Here is a 19,750-nt window from a genome sequence, read left to right on the forward strand (position 1 = left end):
AAAATATTCTTACTTTATCAAACAGGAATACGAAAAAACACCACTAAGTATCCATTATCGAATATTTTTTAGCGCTCATGCAAATAATTATATATAATGTATTATAGTGCTTAGTAATGCTCTGCCATAAAAAATCGACTTTGCATCTCGTAGCCCTCTCCCTCTCTTCCCCTCCTTTGTGCCGACTTACGAGACTATCACCTGAAATGAAATCCGTAAAAATAAGGTGAAAGTCACAACCTTGTTCGGAATGTTTGTTTTAGTTTTATTCTTATTCGATTTTTGAAAGATAAATTTTGACTTCTCAACCTTCACTTTTCGTCGAGTGTCGGCAGAACAAATCACACAATATTGCACACAATAAAAGGATTTAACAATATTGCATGATTTCAATGACAAGTTTCTTTTGTTATCAAAAGTCGTGTATTTTTATTTGCGCCCGTTTAACCAACTCAGACTTTCTATAGTTTTGCGCCAATATAGTGCTTTTTCTGAAGTTTGCATGCGGTAAGCAAAACAAAGCGGAATATCGATCATGATTTGGTAAAAGCTGTGAAATCAAAATATGGTTTTCATCGACGGGAAATCTTTGCAGAATCATTGACCGTCATAATTATCTCAGCTGGAGTTGAGGGAAGTCTTTCTGACTGATCCGAATATATTCAATTCAATGCGCATCTGTGCGCACTAAGATACGGGTCGTGTGATGTAACCGGGCAGCTTTGCCTTACAACTGTTTTTTTTATGTCACATATAACCTCTCGGTTGAACTTGTTTGCCTTTCTGAAGATAGCGTGGAATTCAATTCACGAGTTTATCGGCTACTACAAGCAAGTGTTTATGTGGGACGATTCTCGAGTTCACTATGGCAAGCGGGATCCGTGGTACAAGAACACAGTATCGCAGTGTTGGCGTGACTAACTTGAAACCAGCATTCGGCACGAAAGTCTCTTCCAGACCAGAATGTAGTTTGACGGCGCGCAACAAAACACCTGCCGTATCCGAACCAGCACTTACCCGAAGCAACGCTGTCGAAGGCTTTCTTCAAGAGAAAAAACCTTTGAAAAAGTCACCTTCAGAATCGGGAAGGAAACGCAAGGATAAGAGGCACTTGCGAGAACGACGCCATGGAACTGGTGTTGTTATATTACCTGGTGGTAGTCAGGTAGGTTGGCTTTACATTTTTACAAACTCTAGACGCCTTTACAATGTAAACGTATTCTCGTGTGCGTAAAAACGCTGACTCCTAAAATCACCGTCTTTCGTCTGAATCTCTTGGTAAATTGCAAATTACGGAACGAAGCAATCTTTGCATACCACTTAAAATTTAAACTTAATCTGCTAACACGGCTGTTTGGTTTTTGTATGAAATCGGGGATTTTCTGTCTGCATTTGCAACTTTGTACGGCAAAACTGTAAGTTAGCATTTTCTGAAATCGTGCGTCGTATAGTTAAGTCTTATCTGTAACATAAACGCATGCTCATTAACAAAAACTGACATTTGTAAAACAAGTGCGCAGGGTAATAATACAATAGACAAGTAAACATTTACGTTTTAATTCTTTTGTACTTCAATACAAACATTCAGCCTTAATATAATTTCCTGTGTGAGCTGACTCCGACACGCAACTTCCACGTACATATGCAAATGTTAAGATTATTGTTTCGCAAACAACGTGCAATGGAAGCCTTCTAGAATTAGGAACATTCTAGCAGTTTGCCTGTACGTCAGTACGTGTGTCTTGTTTTCAACTAGAATCTATCAAATAGCCAGTTGCGTGCTGCATTGTAATCTTTCTGCCTTGAACCGTCAAAATTTCACGCTTGTGAAAATTTACACGTTAACAAATGGAATACACAAATTATTGGAAAAAATAGATTATGACTTTCCAGTCTTCAAAATGTCGCTCAACGTGTGACACTGCAGTTATAATAACTGGCTGAAGCCATTCGTGAGTTGAAACTTTACCATTTAAGATATAATTATTTGCGCTCAACACATTAAAATGGTGACCACTTCAAAACTTTGTCAGTTTTTGTTGCTAAAGTTGTCACAACTCACAAATAAGCTAGTAAATTTTAATCCGTTCAAGCAAGTCCATTCTCATTGGCGTTCTGACGAAAACTTTTAAATCTTATGATTTTCTTATTTCATGATGAACCGCAGTTCAAACGAACAAGTTATCGCGCTGCTGTTGTCAATTTGAGTGCATGTTTTTAGATTGACCGTGCCAATAACTGCATTTTCGTTTGAAACATGATATGTTGAAGCAATGTTCCTACTGCTAATGTTAATATGGGGTGAAAATATGTATGTTTCGTATGTGGCATTGTCTGCAATTAACTTAGCCAGAAAGTATGTTCAATTTATACGCTTCTACGCCAGTTGTGAGTGATACGTTTTATTGCTTCCGCAGAACGAGTGCAACTTTAAATTGAAAAATTTGCATTTAAAATAAAACGACTGCTTCAAACTTTTCCAACGGGAAAACATATACGGGAAAATTGGTCTCAATACATCTTAATTTAAATGACTATTGTGTCGCTTGTAATATTGCTGTCTGTCGCACACCATCGCGCGTTTTGATTGGTTAAGTATTTGTAAATTTTCCCACCTCGAATATTAAATATAATTCGGATTTCAACCAATCAGCAAGCACGTTCTATACGTAATTGCAAGGTATAATTTATTGGTGAAGTGAAAACAATGTCGGTCGAAGTAAACTTCAAACTTTTGAAATGTTTGGTTGAATTTCAAACGCTTTCCCGCTTGTTTTGAACAAAAGGAGGTTTTATTTTCGAGATAGGATTGTATTTGGTTGTTGTTTGACAATAGTGAATATTTTTCGGCGTCGACTTCGATAAAAAGTGTTTGTATGAAACTTGTTGGCACGAGGTCGATTATAGAAATTTCGGAATATCAATATGATGACCAGCGAGAATTACTCTACCCCGAAGAAATATAGAGTGGAAGCGAGCCGAGAATTATATGACAAAGAAAATAATATAAAGGACACGTCGGCTTTTAAGGATAACAGCATGACTGTTGCATATGAGGGAACAGACATTTCAAACACAGAGAATGTTAGTTGCGACAGTTCATCAACGCGGCGAAATCGGGCAAGACGAAGCAGGGATCAAGTTTCGCACGAAAACTCGCAGAATAACGAAGAAATGCAGGTTGAAGGCGCTACTGCGGTAGCTGAAAATCCGAAATCGTTGAAGAAAGAAAAGCCTTCTGGCAAAAAACGAAAAGAGAGAAAAAATTTAAGGGAGAAACGTCGTTCGACCGGTGTCGTTGTAATGCCTGGTCTAGGAGCAGTGAGTATGAATGCATATAAAACAGTTCTTTTTGATATCACCTTGATATCAGGCTTTTTGACAATTATTGTAATAATTCAACTCCATTTTACCGACATTCATGGTTCTGTCATTGCACTGTTATAACTTCAATTGCTCTCGACTCATAACACCATTACGAGGAGAACATTTAGTTGATGGAAGATATTAAACATTGTCGAGTTTGTCAATTACTGTTAAAATATCATAATAGTTGACTAGGCTATTTAATTTTTTTAAGCAACACCAACATTGTTGAAAAATCGCATCTAGAGGAGACGCTAATCGTTTTATTGACGATTTTTTAAAAGAATGTTAAAACGAAATTGCCCGTTTGATAATTTTCATTAAGAATTCTCCGCTGCGAATTTGACTCGAAGTATTTTCGTAAAAACTTCAGTGAACATCGCGTATAGCATTTAAAGTTGGTTCTTCTTCGTGCGCTGAGCTGTTGTACGGTTTCTGACAACATAGATATGCTCTCAAATGCTTTTTCATTTATTTAATTTAAAGTGTTAAGTACATTTGTTATTGTTAATGACAATTGTCTTCCGCTTTTCGCATGATAATCGAGAGCGCTTCAGCCGACAAAATATAAGTTATTCCATCGACCATTTTTCCATGATATTTTGCCGATCATACCTCGTCCCATTGCAAGAAAGCCATCTTTTGTTATCGTCCGTGTCCCAATGCGTAAATTCTATGAAGGCTACATGCTGTAGAATTGAAAATGAATTATGCAACACTTTTTGGCGACAATATTTCATGTAGAATATATAAGATATGTAAACACGTTAGATTTAACTTATGATTTATTTGATTGAATTGTAGAGATAATGTAAACAAGCTTTGGGAAAGTTCTTGTTTTTTTTGGTAGTGCTAAGAATTATGTATTAAAGATGCATTTCAACATAGTTGATAATGTCAAGGATATATTGTTTCTGTTGAATTAAACAGTGTTGATGTCTTGTTAACAGAAGTAACTTAATCAGTGATGCGTTAAATTTGGTTGCATTTTACTAAAAATATTTTGTTAATTAGAGTCAGACTTCACATGTTTACTACTAAACACCTACATGCTGTGTGTTTATGCAAATATGGAGGGTCCAGGAAAGCCATTTTCCTTCATTATTTATGGTGATATAACTCACCACAAACTGACAACTCCAACATATTGTGAGAATACTCAAAAATATGTCTGCATAATGTAATCAAACAAATTGTTTGATGTTGCTCTGCTTGCAGCATCTATTTTTGACAAGCATGCTATGTTTTGCTTTCTATCAACTCTACAGGCCTCATTACGGTAATTGTTTGTTGATGTTGTACAGTGAGTGTGACTCAGAGTTGACTGAGAGCAATCAATGGATCGTGGCGTCTCTATAAATTGTAGTCTTGATCATATTTCTTATTGTTTTCCTTTACAGAATGATGAGCCAGCAGATGATGGTAAGCAGACCACTATCGAGAATACTAAAATGAACGAAAGCATTGGAAGTGAAGATTACTCACCAAGTCTCAGCGAGGTATGTTCATAGCACTTGGCTCATGTTAGTTTTTACCCAAGAAGGTATAAATTTTTAGTGATGTGAAATCAAGGGTGCATTCTTTTGGAAGATATGTCATTCATAATGCGCACAGCTCATACTTAAACAGTTGACTCTCATTTACGAGTCTGCAATTACTTGTGTGATATAATTTTGAAATCTATTAATGTATTTTAAATTGTTCCTGCTGAATAGACCGCCATTTCAATTTGTTTAAGTTGTAGGACATGTCAGAATAAATTGCAAAGTATTTCATTACAAACTTTGCATAATGTGTTATGTTTTTGTTGTAAAATTACTTATAAACCTAATGAAGAGCAAAATTAGTTGTTGAGTAAAACGACAAAAGTGTTTATTCCATAACTGGTCATGCACTCAGTACTACCTCATAGACATAACAAAGCATATTATGAGATTTTCATCTTGTAAATCAAAAACTGTATATTTTATTTCAATACAAATCATCTTCAACAGAAAGGTATGGTAAAAAGACTAATATATGGGTTTGTCAACGAATATTTTCAATGTAAACCCACTGCCTTGTCATTTTGATGCTTCTGATTTTCCCAATATATTTTTTTGTTGAAATAGTCTTCCTTGGATACTGATGACTGCCATGTTTTTATCTGCATGTAGTCTTACCCTTTCAAATCTGTGAAAATACAGTTCTATGCAGCTTAGGGTATATCATTACTAGAAAATGTTTGAGAAATTGTACATAAACACGTAGCTGTCGAAGATGTGGCACTTATTTGGTGTGGTGTATCCATGGTGACTGTTGTCACCGGTAGATCTTGTAGCTAGCGAGCAATATGCTTGTGCAATGTAAATTTCTGATCATTTTTTATTTCTTTTAAAATCTATTTTTTTCACTGTGAATGAACATCGAAAGATTTGTCTAGCACGTACGTATAAACCTGTGGGTATGCTTTGTCACTGGTTTTATTGGATAGCTGACTTCTGACATCATTTCCCCATTGATTCTTATCCATTTTCCCGCATTTTGTATATCTATTAAATAAATTACGTCATAGGCAAAAAGTCAGAGGGTCGGTCAGTGGCGTACCCAGCCCGCAAATTTGGTCCTGCTATGTTAATTTTTCTGTATTCACTCACTGTAAAAACAACAGATTTCTAAAGAAATGATGACGTTCTAATATTTACATAGCAAGACCAAAACTTTCCTAGCTCGAAATGCCACTGGGATCGGCGCTATAACGCTAAAGCGTCATTTCCACCTATCGCACGAATCAACTCGCAGCTCGCTGCGAGAACTCGCAATTGTTCGTGTCTGTTTCGAGTACTCGTTGTTTGATAACTGTTTTTCAGCGAGCTAAAAAAAAAAATGGCGGACGCTTAAGGAGTGAAGAATGAGTCCTTTGACTAGAAAGCAAATAATTCTTTTACTCTATTTGCGAAGTCGAAGAAGACAGCGTGAAAAATACCGCAAACGTTTTTGGATCAGGCCGATATTCCAAAAGAGATCTCAACATAGCGAATTTTTCACTTTAGTGAAGGAATTACGAGATGGAGACCACGAAGGTTATTTCCACTATTTTAGGATGTCACCTGATCAATTCGATTACTTACATGGTCTTGTAGGCTCCCTTATTCAAAAGAGCGATAAAAGTCGTGATGTAATTAGTTCAGAAGAACGATTAGCGTTGACACTTCGCTATTTAGCATCAGGAGACAGTCCACGAAGTTTGTCTTTCAGTTATAGAATAGGAGTGACAAGTGTACATAGAATTATTTCGAATACCTGTTTGGCAATTTGTAATGCTCTTTTGTCAAAAGGAGTTTTGAAAGCTCCCAGTTCACCGTATGAGTGGTTAAAAATAGCTGATGAATTCAAAAGAATCTGGAACTTCCCTAATTGTTGTGGGGCCATTGATAAAAATACAAGCACCAGCAGGATCAGGGAGTTTGTACTATAATTATAAACACTGGCATATCATTGTTCTCATGGCTATTGCTGCAGCAGACTATTCATTCATATTAGTTGACATTGGCGATAATGGTCGTCATAGTGATGGAGGTGTGTTTCAGAATTCTAAATTAGGTATTAGGTTGCTGTCAAATTCTCTTCAACTTCCTGAACCATGCTGCATAAGTAATAGAATGAGTACTTTTCCCTTTGTCTTTGTTGGTGATGAAGCATTTCCATTGATGAAAAATCTGATGTGTCCCTACCCTGGAAAATTTCTACCACAACATGAGCAAATTTTCAACTATCGCCTTTCCAGGGCCAGAAGAGTTGTTGAAAATGCATTTGGCATTGCTGCCTCAAGATTTCGAATATTGAGAAGGGAAATTATTGCCAAACCTATGAAAGTTGAGAGGATTACCATGGCTGTAGCTGCACTTCATAATTTCCTGATAAAGTCGGAGGCAAAACAACCAGCATGTTCTAGACAGTATTTACCCCATGGTTTTGTGGACAGTGAGGACAGGTATGATTAGATTCCTTAATTTTTTTCAAGAATACCATATTTCAAAAATTTTAATGAATCAATTTTGATGAACTCAAACTGATGTGAAATATTCTTGACTTCTTAGACAAATCTGAGAAGAGATTTCATTTGCAAGAGAATTATAATCTTTATCCCCTTATTTTAGAAATGGAAAAATTTTATTGGGCTCATGGAGAGCCTCTGTGGAGAATGCACAAGGCTTAAAGTCAATTGGGAGACAAGGCTCAAATTTTTATAAGAAAGATGCCTCAGAAGTACGAGATCAATTTAAAGAGTATTTCATGAAACCAGAGGGTGAAGTTCCATGGCAGCAAAATCATATATCTTTTAATGGGAACCTTGAATGACTATGATTTATTCTTTCAAAATTCTTTTCCTCTTTGCATGGTTATTTTTCATTCTTACAAGTTTAACTATTGCTAATGTAAACTCAGTTTTTTTCTCTAAAGCAAATGACATTTTAAGTAAATTTTATTAAATTAGATGTAGTTTATGTTAATATAGTGCTCCAATGCTGTGTTACACAATTTCATTTGAATCACTCGTAACAATATCTTCCTCATCAATTTCATGAAGTTTTTCACTGCTTTGGTTGCAACTGAGGTTGCTTGAAGTGGCTCTGTGCAATATGGTTTCTCTGATGAAATCCATGCTTCTAAACCATTTCCATCTTATTTCTTTTCCTGTTTCAGAACCAGAAGGTAAATTCTGATTTCTTACATCTTCTGAAAAAGTATCTCTTAATCCTTTCCATTTCGCTTGACATGATGAAACTTTGAAGACAAAATAGAAAAATAATTAAAAATTATACTGTTCTTTAGCAATTCTATAGCATTTTTCAGTGTTTTCGGACTGACCTGGTAGTTCAACTTCGTTTGCCACACATTGCCATGCATTTTCTTTTTGTGTTTTGCCTCTGTATTCACGGCTTTTTACCATGTACAAAACGTGAAATTTTCTTACTGTTTCGATTAAAAGTTCGATCTTTTAATCGCTCCATCTTTCGTTTCGCTCTTGTCGATCCGACATTTTGTACTTTGTTTTTTGAAAAAAATGGGGAAAGTAACATAATGCTAAAAAAACGATGCCACGTGATCAGCCTTTCTTTCATTGGTGAATTTTTATTTGAAATAGCTGCGAGGAAAAAATAGTTGAAAAATGTGAACTATCTGCGAGGTCAAAAAATACTAGTTGCGAGTTTGCGAGTTCTCGCAGCGAGCTGCGAGTTGATTCGTGCGATAGGTGGAAATGAGGCTTAATTGAGTGGTTATAGACCGACTGATTTCTTTAGACGGCCAATCAACTTTCAAAAGAAATCAGTTGAGCAAAACTGAATATATGATATTCAAAATCCTCCAGAAATGGCCTTCTAGCGACGACCCAGCTGTTGGGGGCCTTAGTTCTTCAATTAACCCTACTCCTGTTCATTTCGCGTTATGATTATGATCATGGGGATTGGGCAAATATGGTCACATGGTTATCTAGCCGCCATTTTTGTTTCAAAAGCGCAAATTATAATAACAATTTTTTCATAGGAGATAAATTATTAGAAATAATTTATCATGATTTATGTTGTGGTTTAATAGTGCCAATCAAAGGGCTCTTCCACTCATCGCAAAACGTACTCGCAAGCTCGCTGCGAGTGCTGCGTGTTACTCGCAGCGAGGTTACCGTGATCTGGAGCATAGTTATAATATTTCAACAAAATTTTTTAATCGCGCGAACTAAATGTCCATTAGCCAATAAAATTTGTTGAAAATATCACATGACTAGTCTTAAAACCAAAATGGCTGTAAACAGTGAGGTATCTGTGTGGACCGACGCGAAGATTGAAATTCTAGTGGAAAGTGTTAAAAAATATAGAGTGCTCTTTGATGTCACTTATAAAGAGTACAAGAATAAAGGAATGAAAGAGAATGCGTGGAAGAAAGTCGCTGATGAATTGGAATTTCCAGGTTAGATGAAGTTTTAACTTTTACAATTTTATCAGGGGTTGCTAGTTTCTTTCCCAGTGTGCTCGAAATTTTTAATTATTTGCGTTTTCCTTTTTGGTTTTATACTTTTTACATTCCAGATGTTTTGAAAAATGAAGACAACTAACCCCTTGCTTTGTGGGTCCTGACATTATTTTTAATATTTAGTTCACGTTTGTCAAGCAAAATGGAAAGGACTTCGTGACACGTTTTCAGAAAACATCCGACGTGAAAGACATCCATCTGAATCAGGAAGAAAGAAAGCTATTAGATGGAAGTGGTTCAACCATATGCAGTTTGTTAGAGACTGCATGTCACAGAGAGCTAGCTCGGGTAACATTGGTTTTGTGCCAATATGCAGTGAAAATGAAAGAGCTGGTTTTTCTGAGACAGATGAAAGCATTGAAATGAATATAATTGATTCATCATTACCATGCAGTAGCATATTGGAAGTTGCTTCTTCTGAAGTAACAAACAACAATCAAACTATTTCACAAAACTTGGATTTAAAAAGAGTGCACAATGATCAATTATCAATTGGTGTGAATAAATCACCAGTGAAGAAGAAAAAAATGTTGATCGGGAAATTGATATAGCAATCTTGAAATTGTTAAAGGAAGATAATAAAAAGAAAAGATGTAATGTCAGCTCAAGTGAACCAGATGCAGAAGCTTCTTTTGGAAATTCAATTGCCCACACACTGAGAAGCTTTGACAATTATCATAAAGCTTTGGCAAAGATGAAAATCACAGAAGTATTGTTTCAGATGGAGTGTGGGTTGCCACTCTCAGAAGATTGATCTTGAATATTGACCAACCCTCATTTCTGCTTGTTGAGGTTGTATTCTCAACATTTTATGTTGATTGAATTTGTTTAATTGTTGATTGTTAATTTATATAATTAATATATGAGGTAGCAAAACATTCTGTTTATGTAGATACCTATGTGTTATAACTATTTAAAGTGTACAACTTAAAAAATTTAAATGATTACAAAACCTTGTGGATCAATTTGATCATAAGTGTAATTGTGCATTAATTGTTTATCTAAATTCATTCAATTAATTGACAAAGCAATCTGCGTAATGCAAAATTGAAAAACAAAATTAAAGTACAATTGTGTTTATTTTTATTTTTTACACAAAACAAACAAAACAAAAGTCATTGCATGTTTGCTAAATAGAGACTGTAATGGCTTATTTAACACAAGATATAAAATTATAAAGAATTGGTTTCATTTATGTCATTTCCATCTGACCTAACATGTTGCAACTGCCATGAAACCTGACCTGTTCCTGAACAAAAGTAATTTGTAAGCTCTTCTCGTACTTGTGCAGCATCTTTAGTAAAAAAATTGCTTCCTTGTCTATTCAGTGACTGAAGTGTCGCCTCACATTCTGTTAAATGCTTCCACTGGCCAGCAACTAAATTACCTGATCTTCAAATTAAAAGAGAAATAATTAAAAGCCTGTTGGATGGAGTATACAGTTGTTTCAAGTGGGTAAAACTAGGAGTTGTCAATCAGCTAAATATCCTCATAACTACAATGTAGCTCTAGATGAAGTGAAATTCGATATTGAACTACATTTACAACACGTTACAACTTACGTGTGCTTGAGTCATTTTACACGTTTTCAACGAGTAAAAACAACACAAAATCTAGAGTATGTTAATTTTAAAAAAAGATCTAGAATAATTCTCAAATCTAGTTCAAAGGTTATTTACCTGTCTTCATTGTTTACAAATCCTGGTGGGCAATACATCCTAGATCCAGCAGGTACGTGTTGCTCAGAAATAATGAGATACTTATGCAAAGCAACCACTGCTTTGGAAATTGCTTCCACTTTGCTCGGATGGGCAATAATTTCTTGTCTTAAGATGCGGAAGCGTGATGCGGCTATGCGAAAAGCATTTTTAACAATCCTTCTTGCCCTTGACAAGCGGTAATTGAAAACCCCTTTTTTATCTGTCAAGTGTTTACCTGGATAAGGACGCATAATGTTGCATCTTAATGGAAACTCTTCATCGGCCACGAACATGTAAGGAATCTTTCCATTTGGATGGGCACCAGCAAGTGGTTTAGGGCATGGTAGACCTAGTTGATTTGTTACTAGTGCTTCACCAAACTGGGAATTCTGCAGAACACCACCGTCACTATGACGACCACAATCACCGACATCAACCAAGAGAAAAGTGTAATCAGCTGATACAACTGCAAGTAGGACAATACTATGCCACAGTTTATAGTTGAAATATCTGTTACCAGCTGATGGGGGAGTTTGCATTCTAATGTGCTTTCCATCCATGGCTCCACAACAGTGTGGAAAGTTCCACCTTTTTTCGATTTCTTCTGCTACTTTCTCCCACTCAAAAGAACTCTCTGGAGCTTGAATATATCCTTTCTTAAAGAGAGTAGACCAAATTGCTTCTGTAACTTCACCAATTATTTTATGCACTGTTGTCAAACCAATACTGTAGCTGAATGATAAGCTTTGAGGGCTGTCACCCGACGCCAAATAACGTAAAGTCAAAGCAAGCCTTTCCGACGGAGAAATAGCATCCCTTCTTGCGCTGCATTTAGAGATAAGAGGCGCGACCAGAGACAGTAAAAAATCAAAATGTCGAGGGAGCATTCCAAAGTAGGCGAAATAGCTTTCGTGATCTTCTTCTTTCATTTCTTTTACCAATCTGAAGTATTCCCCACGCTGTTGTCGTCTTTCGAATATCGGTCTAACCCAAAAACGCTTTCTATACTTCTTGCATCTTCGCATACGACGTCTTAAATACAGTAATAACAAAATACGGCGATTGACAACGGCCGCCATATTGTAAACAAAAACAAATCGCCATGTAATATATTATGAAGCAAAGCAAAGACTGGAAATTGGCAGCGCGAGCTGATACTCCTCGCAAGCTCGCAGCGAGAGCATTTTGCGATGAGTGGAAAAGAGCCTAAAGCGACAAAGAATAGAAATCTACGCGCTCCCTTGTGACTAAAACAGTCTTAAAGGCGTATAAACTCTATTCACTGCATTATTATGACATCTATAAACAACTGAATTCCAATGGTAGCGAATTCTCGTCCTCAAAGAATGAGATTTTTAGGAAAATCCTGGGGTATGCTTATAGTATACTTTTTAAATTTTATCTCCAGAAATTTAATTTATACATACATTGGTAAGGGTTAATGCATCTGCTAGTACTTGTACAGTACTCCCCCTCCTCTTCCCCTAGTGTCGGACACGGGCAGCATGCATATCCACTAATATCACGACCACCATCGCTATTGCTCGAAAAATATTTCCAGTTTTTTGTTATTAATTTTGAAACTAGTCTTTGAAACTTAGCATCGTCCTTGCATTTTCATAATTGATTTTACTTGCGATACGATAGTAAAGGTGGCACCATCTTAGTTGTACAGGAAGTAGAAATGTTTGAACAACTTACTTACGATATAATTTTTCCAGGTATCAACAGCATCTACCCCAAGCAGGTACGGTTTTTTTCACACATTTATATATTTTAACAATATGGTAGTTTCACGTGCCTGAACCGTGTAGCTTGAGCCGAGCTCAATTGTAATGTTTCAATGAAAACGCTCATGGTAATTAATTCTCAATTGCAAATGGTGTTAGTATGAAATACGTAATTGCCTATGAAATGAGAAGTTCTGCCTTTACATTGTCGTTTTGAACAATTTCCTAGCCTCTAATATTGTTATATTAATCGTCCTTAACAAACCACTTAATGTACGCTAAAGCATATACTAATGCAGGGTGGTTATAGGAGCATACATTGGCCGTTTTTATACTAAAGACGCACAATGCGTCTGGACGAACTTGGGTAAGAAGTTTTGTTCGTCTGGTTATGCGTCTTCAGTGTAGAGACGGGTACAAGACGCATAATACGTCTAAACGAATAATCAATGGTTATTCGTCTATGTAGACGAAGAATCGAACATAGTTCGTCTAGACGTATAATGCGTCTGTCCGTATAAAAACGCCACAAGACGAATAACTCAATAAAGTGAGAGGGATTATTCGCCAAAAATTAATAAGGTTTCTCGCAATTATCAGGCTGTTCGTCTGATACTTCGTTGGATAATTCATCCCGTTTTTATACTAGACGAATAATAAAGATGACGCATTATGCGTCCAGACGAATAGGGTCCTTAAGCGATGACGTCACGTTTCCATGGTGATAAAAATCTCAGTTCCAAACAGTGAACTCTACAACAACTGGAAGGCTAACTTGGCCGCCATCTTTGAAGCCTGCATGATCGCCGCTATTGAGGGTACGGAGGCGAAATACTTCAAAATTGCCGGATTTTTTGCAAAAAACAGTGGTCTTCGAGCCAGCTTAATGTCTAAAAACCTTAAACAATGTTTGGACTTTAATGTAAAACAAGTTTGAACGACATTTGTACAAGTTTAAGCTTCTTTTTAGAAGGATGAAAAGCGAACTTTGTTTTGGCACGGGAGAACATGCCTTATAACTTGAATACAAAACTGACACCCCTCGTTTTTTGTCATTAAAAGGATGTAAAACACATTGGCCATCCTTATGATATTGTTTGAATCTTTGAAAATGAAGCTGTCAGGGCAAAAAACGCTGTTTTTCAGTAATTTTTGTGTTTCCGAGCAAAATTAGCTCGCCCCAGTCCGTTTTGAAAGTTCAGAGCGTAAACAAAAAGAAAAACACTTTGCAAAATATTTCAAAAAGTTAGCAAAAAAATATTTTGAGTTCGTTTTAAAAAAAATGTTATATTTTAGGATGTGTGTTCAAAATGTTTGGTCATATTTGTGAAAATATATGATGATTCTATAATATTAGACTAATAATCTTTTTCATGCTTGTATTACATTACAATTTTGGCTTAAGTGTTTCAAAAGTTATAAATATGTAGTGTCAATTGTGTTTTTGTCTTTTTTTAAGTGAGTATTGACCCTTTTTTAATATTGACTCTTTATTGGTGCAATTAATAATAACACAATAATATGGCATAATATATTACATATACATTTATCATCATCTGTATTACAAGAAAAAACTAATTTTACAATCAATATGATATACTATAAAATTTTGATAAATGCTATAGCTTTGCTTGCTTTATAATCATTTTAAAACCCTGGTTCAAACCACTGAGGATGAGGGTTGCTTTTTGGCATCTATGTAGAGCAGGTTATATTAGCAATTCTTGTCATGTTGTACACTTGGCTATTTATTTATAAGCATGAACTTGCTTATAAAATGCTCAATACATAAATATGGATGTATGTCAAATCTTCCACCAGTTCTTAAGAAGTGAGAGAAGTAAATGACAAGAACCAATAATCACCCACAGCTCAAAATTTCAAATCATCACTATCACACATTACAAAAAGAGCATGTGGAATTCTTACAAAGCAAGTCTAACTTTAAAAGCAATAAAGTTGTTATGAAACATGTTATATTAAGTGGATTGTGTGTATTTTGAACAGCATTCAAAGATACAGACTACCTGTTATCAGTTTTATCTTAAATTTTTGGTCTTTCGACGACAAATGAGAAATTCATATTTCGAAGCAAGTTCTCACTTTTATGTTTTATATAATACAGCGTTACGTTTACAAAACATGTCTTGGAACGTCCACGATGCATCTTAACACATTAATAACGAAATTTTGCTAACGGTTTTGAAAAAAATAAAACATTTAGGCTAGCATTCTATTTCCAAGTTAGCAGTTTTTGCAAAACAATCCGTCACGCAAATAAAACAGTCCACGCGAGATACACGCGAAGCGGCAAATCAGCTTCTTAGTGGCTTCAGACAAGTCTAGGCATGTGTATATTGAGTTAGCCTTCCAGTTGTTGTAGAGTTCACTGGTTCCAAACAAGCGCCCATTTGATTCAAAATAGCGACATTATCCATCGCTTCGCTTTTTTCTTTCTTCTCAGAAGAAAAGAAATCTATAAAAATAGGGGAAAACCACTTTAAGTCAGATCACATTGAAGCATTTACTTACCAGCAGAGTGTTTTACGAGGAGAAGTACACGCAAGCATGAAAGAAAAGGTTTAAAGTGACGGTGAATGCCAAATGTCAAGATTGAGTTTTAGACTGTTTTTGTTACCCAAATGAACACGAGGGCGTGATTTTCTCTCGTAGTGAAATAAAAAAAGGCTTGTTAATGAACGATTTGTTTTAAAAAATAATGATACTCGTCGGTTTTCAGTCCTCAAATTGACTGACCACTACTAGTTTGGTGTGAGGGAGTTTTGGTAACAGGCTATACATATATTTGCGTTTTTATTAATAAACACAAGGATAACATGGTATTATGTAAAAGACATGGAAAAATAGTACATCATTTAATGTTGTTTTCCTGGGGGAAGGGAAACTCCCATATAAAAGTGATGGGATGCTCATGGGAAATGTTCAGAAAGACCCCTCAAGGGTAACTGTGGGCAGTACTTGCTTTTATTTTTATCCCCCAAAAGACATCTATTGTAAAACATATGTCAAAACTTCTTTTCACTTCTGTTCTCCTAAACAAGATAAAAGAATTCTCGCAGTGATCTTATTTGACACCCTATGTACACCCAGGCTGTACAAGATGATAAATATTGTAATCCCTAGGAGGTAAAATCATCCCTTTACTGTTATATTAGAATGCTCCACGGCTCTTTCGACATGAATCCGTGCTTTAGCTATGGCTTTTGTTGTCTTGACCTCACTCTCTGTGAAAGTTCCATTATTCAGAAAAGGTGGTATATTGACACAGACACCATGTGGTACAACATCCTGGATAAGGAAACCCTTGTCCGCCAGTATCATATCTCCAGCTGTCAAGTGATTAAGGAGTCCAGACTGTTGCACAATGGCCTTGTCTGAAATAGAACCTGGATACAGCCGACTGACTTAAGTAATGACTCCATTTGGTGCAACACCAACTATTACCTTAAAGGAATTCATTCCTCTGTATGATGAATCGGTCGCATTTTGCTGACTCATCAATCCCGGTGCAGCAACCTCAATATCTGTGCAGTCTATAACAATCCAACAGGATTCAAATTGCCTGAAAGAGGAGGGTGCAGAGATCTTGTTTTTTCCCGGGATGGAATCGACGTCATTAAGTCGTCAAACAAAATTTCATGCAAAACATGAGTGAATGTTATAACAACGTTAGAAATTGTGGCCACACTGCAATGAAACAATTGGGCTTGGTGAAGCTGTGTGTAATTCTGTCGTACTTTCATTAAAGTGATAAAAATTTGATCCTCAAAATTGATGGATTCTACCTTCCAAAACACGATGAAGCACTCAGATTTAAAGTTTTGGCTACGGAAAATACAAAGCGACCGTTAAAAAGACAACTAGCTGAAGCTTCTATAATTCAGTATTCAATGATTCTCCCTCATGTTCTGATGTCAACTCTTCACCTGAATAGAGTCCCTAAATCTCACTTAAAATCACGTAATTCATCAAATTCTCACCGATTAAGGAATTATTTTTGAATATCAGTCCATACTTTATGATTCGAATCCATCTCTTGTACTCGTCGTTCTGCTTTGTAGCGCTTGGAAAAGCGAAGAACTTGCAAGTGTTGCCCTCCGACGAAAGGCCACATGTAGGTAGGAGCAAAACAGTAAACCATTTTGCCCGTTTGACCCGCGTCCTTTACACTTCTTAAACAAAAGTTGATCCCTTGGATGACCGTTTAATCTTTCCTGTTGTTTTGTCTTTTGTGGGATTACACTGGATAATTAAAGCTTTAGACATTCAAAACAAAGGAAGCGTGTCCAAAGCGCTCACATAAGATATTTTTTTAGAACTGCATTTTTTAGCCCCATGGTAACGCGACGTCACACTTATGGACCTATTATGCGTCTCTAGTAAAAACGGCCATTAATTGTATATTGCTATACGCTGGATCCACCATTTGCTGCAAAACATTCTGAGAAGTGCATTGCACGTCAATAAATTGTGGAGTAAATACATATTCGTGATCCGCGTTGAAAATTTTATTTGAAATCGTTTCTTTTTGCAGTTTGTTCACTCTATTGTGTAAATATCCTCTTCCTCGATTATCGACATTTCAGCTTTTCTTTTGCCCAAATTTGTGAATTTCAAATGAAGTTTGAAGCGAGCACAATGGTGTTTTGACTGAATAACCTTGAATATAAATTCTGCACCCCGTTGCCAGTCAGCCGCAGTACATACAGCAACCACAATTTCCGTATCGTATTAAAGTATTTCCCTTTCCTTTTTTTCAGGACCAGCAGACGTGAACATGACGATGTGAGTTTCATGCTTGATGAAATGTTTTCTTAACTTTTCAGTTTACATTATTCTCTAATAAACGATGTTGGGAACATTTGTCAAATCACTGAAACATCCCCTTTTACAATAACAACCCGAAATTAAAGTTAGGAGCTAAAATGTCAATTACGTATTTAATAAGCCCTTAGTAAACGAGCTTGAGGTGTTTACGGAGAAATATCGGGCCGAAGTGTCTTGGTACTGACTGAGCCCGTATGGCGAGGTTTTTCCCAAAAATCAGAGGTACTATAATTCTCCGTAAAATCCGAAAAAGCGAGATTAATAAAAGGTTTATTGTATGGAATTGTTTGTCCTAATTGAAGCTATGTAACCCATAAGGCTTCGTTTCCTATGATTAATGATCTTATCATGAGTGTATTTTCTACAAACCGTTCATTATTTTACATTAAGGTGGACGCTGAACGCCTTGACAAGCAGGACTTACTTGATCGAATCGAACAACTAGAAAAGGCCTTGGAACAAAAAACGAAGGTAAGTTATAAATTTTTTGATAGGAATATTTTGAAATCTGGAAATATTTGCTAAAATGTGCTCTTGCAGGACATGAAATAAGTATGATCAGATGCTGTCCAACATTTTCTATTTAAATATTTCTTGATAAGGGGCTGTCAAATTCCAGGCCTCAGTATGTTTCACTACCAGGCCTCATGCGGTAGTTAAAAATACAAAGAAATAACAAGTCTTCTATGTTGCTCGTCATCTCTTGCCTGAATACGCAGCAACAGAAACAATTAGTGCATATTAAGCAGTAACTTACATAGATATGTTTTTCTTGTGCATGTATGAATTGCTACTTGGATGCTCGAGAAGTGTTTAGGGGATTGTGTCAATACAGTAAGGCAACATGTTATCTGTCTTACAAAAAATACGCTATTTTTGTGAAAGTTTGTACTTTTTTTCGTCAACAATAACTTCGTAAGTTTGCCTTATATTTTTTTGGAGTTTGGACGTTTATTTAATTAGACGTTAACAAAGATCTCACTGCCGAAGTTTTTGTTTTGACCTTAACTTCGACTCTGGTGCCTATATAACTAGCATTTATTGTTATTCGTTTTGTTTTTAACTACCAGTCGAACACTGCAGCCTGAGAGATGCTAGTTCGTAAACAATGAATATTTGACCCGAGGAGATCCAGTTGATTTTGTAACGGGGCTCTCGTCAAGAGTTGTACCTCGGCCGATCACTGTGATAAATTACTTAGTACAATTATGGCAATTGCTTATATATTCAATCTATTTTCAAATATAACGTGACAACTGGTGTATGTTATCTCTTTTTAAGGAGGTTGAAACACTTAAAAGTGAAAATCAAGCGTTGCTGCGTGTCGTGAACCAAGTTTCGAGTTTAAAGATTAAATGATTATTGAAAATGATGATTTCAATACAATGTATAGAGGTTATGCACATAAGTAGCCGTATTGTTTGTCTCGCTGCTTGTCATGACACTGAATTTGTGAAAGATATTTTTATATGATTTTTGTACTGTCAAAGGCAGCCACGTCGCATGTGTGCCGCTATAGTTATGTAGGTATTCGTCTGGGCCAATTGTATAAGTATCGATTTGAAATAATTTGTTCCCCTCCCCTCGAAATATGTTGGGTGAAACTTAGACAACATTTAGGAATGATACGAGTTGTATACCAAAGTTGTCTCGTGTTTTTTTTAACAGTACGTTTGTAATTTTGACACTTGAACAACTGAACTCATAAAATTTGTTACTCTCGTTATCTTATTTCAGAAAAGGGTGTACCAACTAAAAGTACTAGACACAAGGTAGTTTTATTCATTAACTTAAGATAATAAAGTTAGTACTTTTGTGCGAACTATTTGGTTCGGCGATGAAAATGGTGATATATTTCACTCGTGATTCTTAACTTATTCAATTGGTCCAGGTCGCGAGAATGTTGCTGTTTTTAGCAACGCTAGGCATTGTGGATTGGGCATGAGTTAAATTAATTGAGGCTGATCTCATTCATGAAACTTACACGCGTTGACTTGTTTAATGTGTAATATACTTTTTGCGATGATATCTTCGGTTACATATGAGTGCACAGCTTTATCTCGCCATTTACTCACGAATCGTTTGCTTTGTTAA

At 36.0% G+C, this 19,750-nt stretch overlaps 2 protein-coding genes across 3 annotated transcripts; both read left to right on the plus strand.

Moving 5' to 3' along the window:
* The first annotated feature begins 683 nt into the window (after positions 1 to 683).
* On the plus strand, positions 684 to 19,639 carry LOC124439647. Of its 2 annotated transcripts, none has more exons than XM_046989937.1 (6): positions 684 to 1,165; positions 4,767 to 4,865; positions 12,800 to 12,825; positions 17,590 to 17,614; positions 18,047 to 18,127; positions 18,938 to 19,639. In XM_046989937.1, the coding sequence occupies exons 1-6, from the start codon at positions 866 to 868 to the stop codon at positions 19,013 to 19,015; spliced, it is 609 nt and encodes a 202-aa protein (XP_046845893.1). In that variant the 5' UTR covers positions 684 to 865; the 3' UTR covers positions 19,016 to 19,639. The 2 variants fall into 2 exon arrangements, with proteins under 2 accessions (XP_046845893.1, XP_046845892.1); XM_046989936.1 differs by lacking the exon at positions 684 to 1,165 and adding an exon at positions 2,666 to 3,321.
* On the plus strand, positions 4,872 to 10,446 carry LOC124439646 (protein ALP1-like). The gene is made up of 2 exons (XM_046989935.1): positions 4,872 to 7,339; positions 7,506 to 10,446. The coding sequence occupies exons 1-2, from the start codon at positions 6,732 to 6,734 to the stop codon at positions 7,705 to 7,707; spliced, it is 810 nt and encodes a 269-aa protein (XP_046845891.1). The 5' UTR covers positions 4,872 to 6,731; the 3' UTR covers positions 7,708 to 10,446.
* Positions 19,640 to 19,750: the final 111 nt, after the last annotated feature.

This window comes from Xenia sp. Carnegie-2017, unplaced genomic scaffold, assembly GCF_021976095.1.
Source record: "Xenia sp. Carnegie-2017 unplaced genomic scaffold, XeniaSp_v1 HiC_scaffold_19, whole genome shotgun sequence".
Classification (NCBI taxonomy): Eukaryota; Metazoa; Cnidaria; class Anthozoa; order Malacalcyonacea; family Xeniidae; genus Xenia; species Xenia sp. Carnegie-2017.

What these genes read in the sequence shown, in the direction of transcription:
- LOC124439647 (XM_046989936.1), top strand. Translation starts at nt 2,926, where the DNA reads ATGATGACCAGCGAGAATTACTCTACCCCGAAGAAATATAGAGTGGAA. An exon ending in TAATGCCTGGTCTAGGAGCA is followed by an intron (nt 3,322 to 4,766) that starts GTGAGTATGAAT and finishes TTTCCTTTACAG; the next exon opens with AATGATGAGCCAGCAGATGA. An exon ending in ACTCACCAAGTCTCAGCGAG is followed by an intron (nt 4,866 to 12,799) that starts GTATGTTCATAG and finishes TAATTTTTCCAG; the next exon opens with GTATCAACAGCATCTACCCC.
- LOC124439646 (XM_046989935.1), top strand. Translation starts at nt 6,732, where the DNA reads ATGAATTCAAAAGAATCTGGAACTTCCCTAATTGTTGTGGGGCCATTG. An exon ending in TTTGTGGACAGTGAGGACAG is followed by an intron (nt 7,340 to 7,505) that starts GTATGATTAGAT and finishes CCCTTATTTTAG; the next exon opens with AAATGGAAAAATTTTATTGG.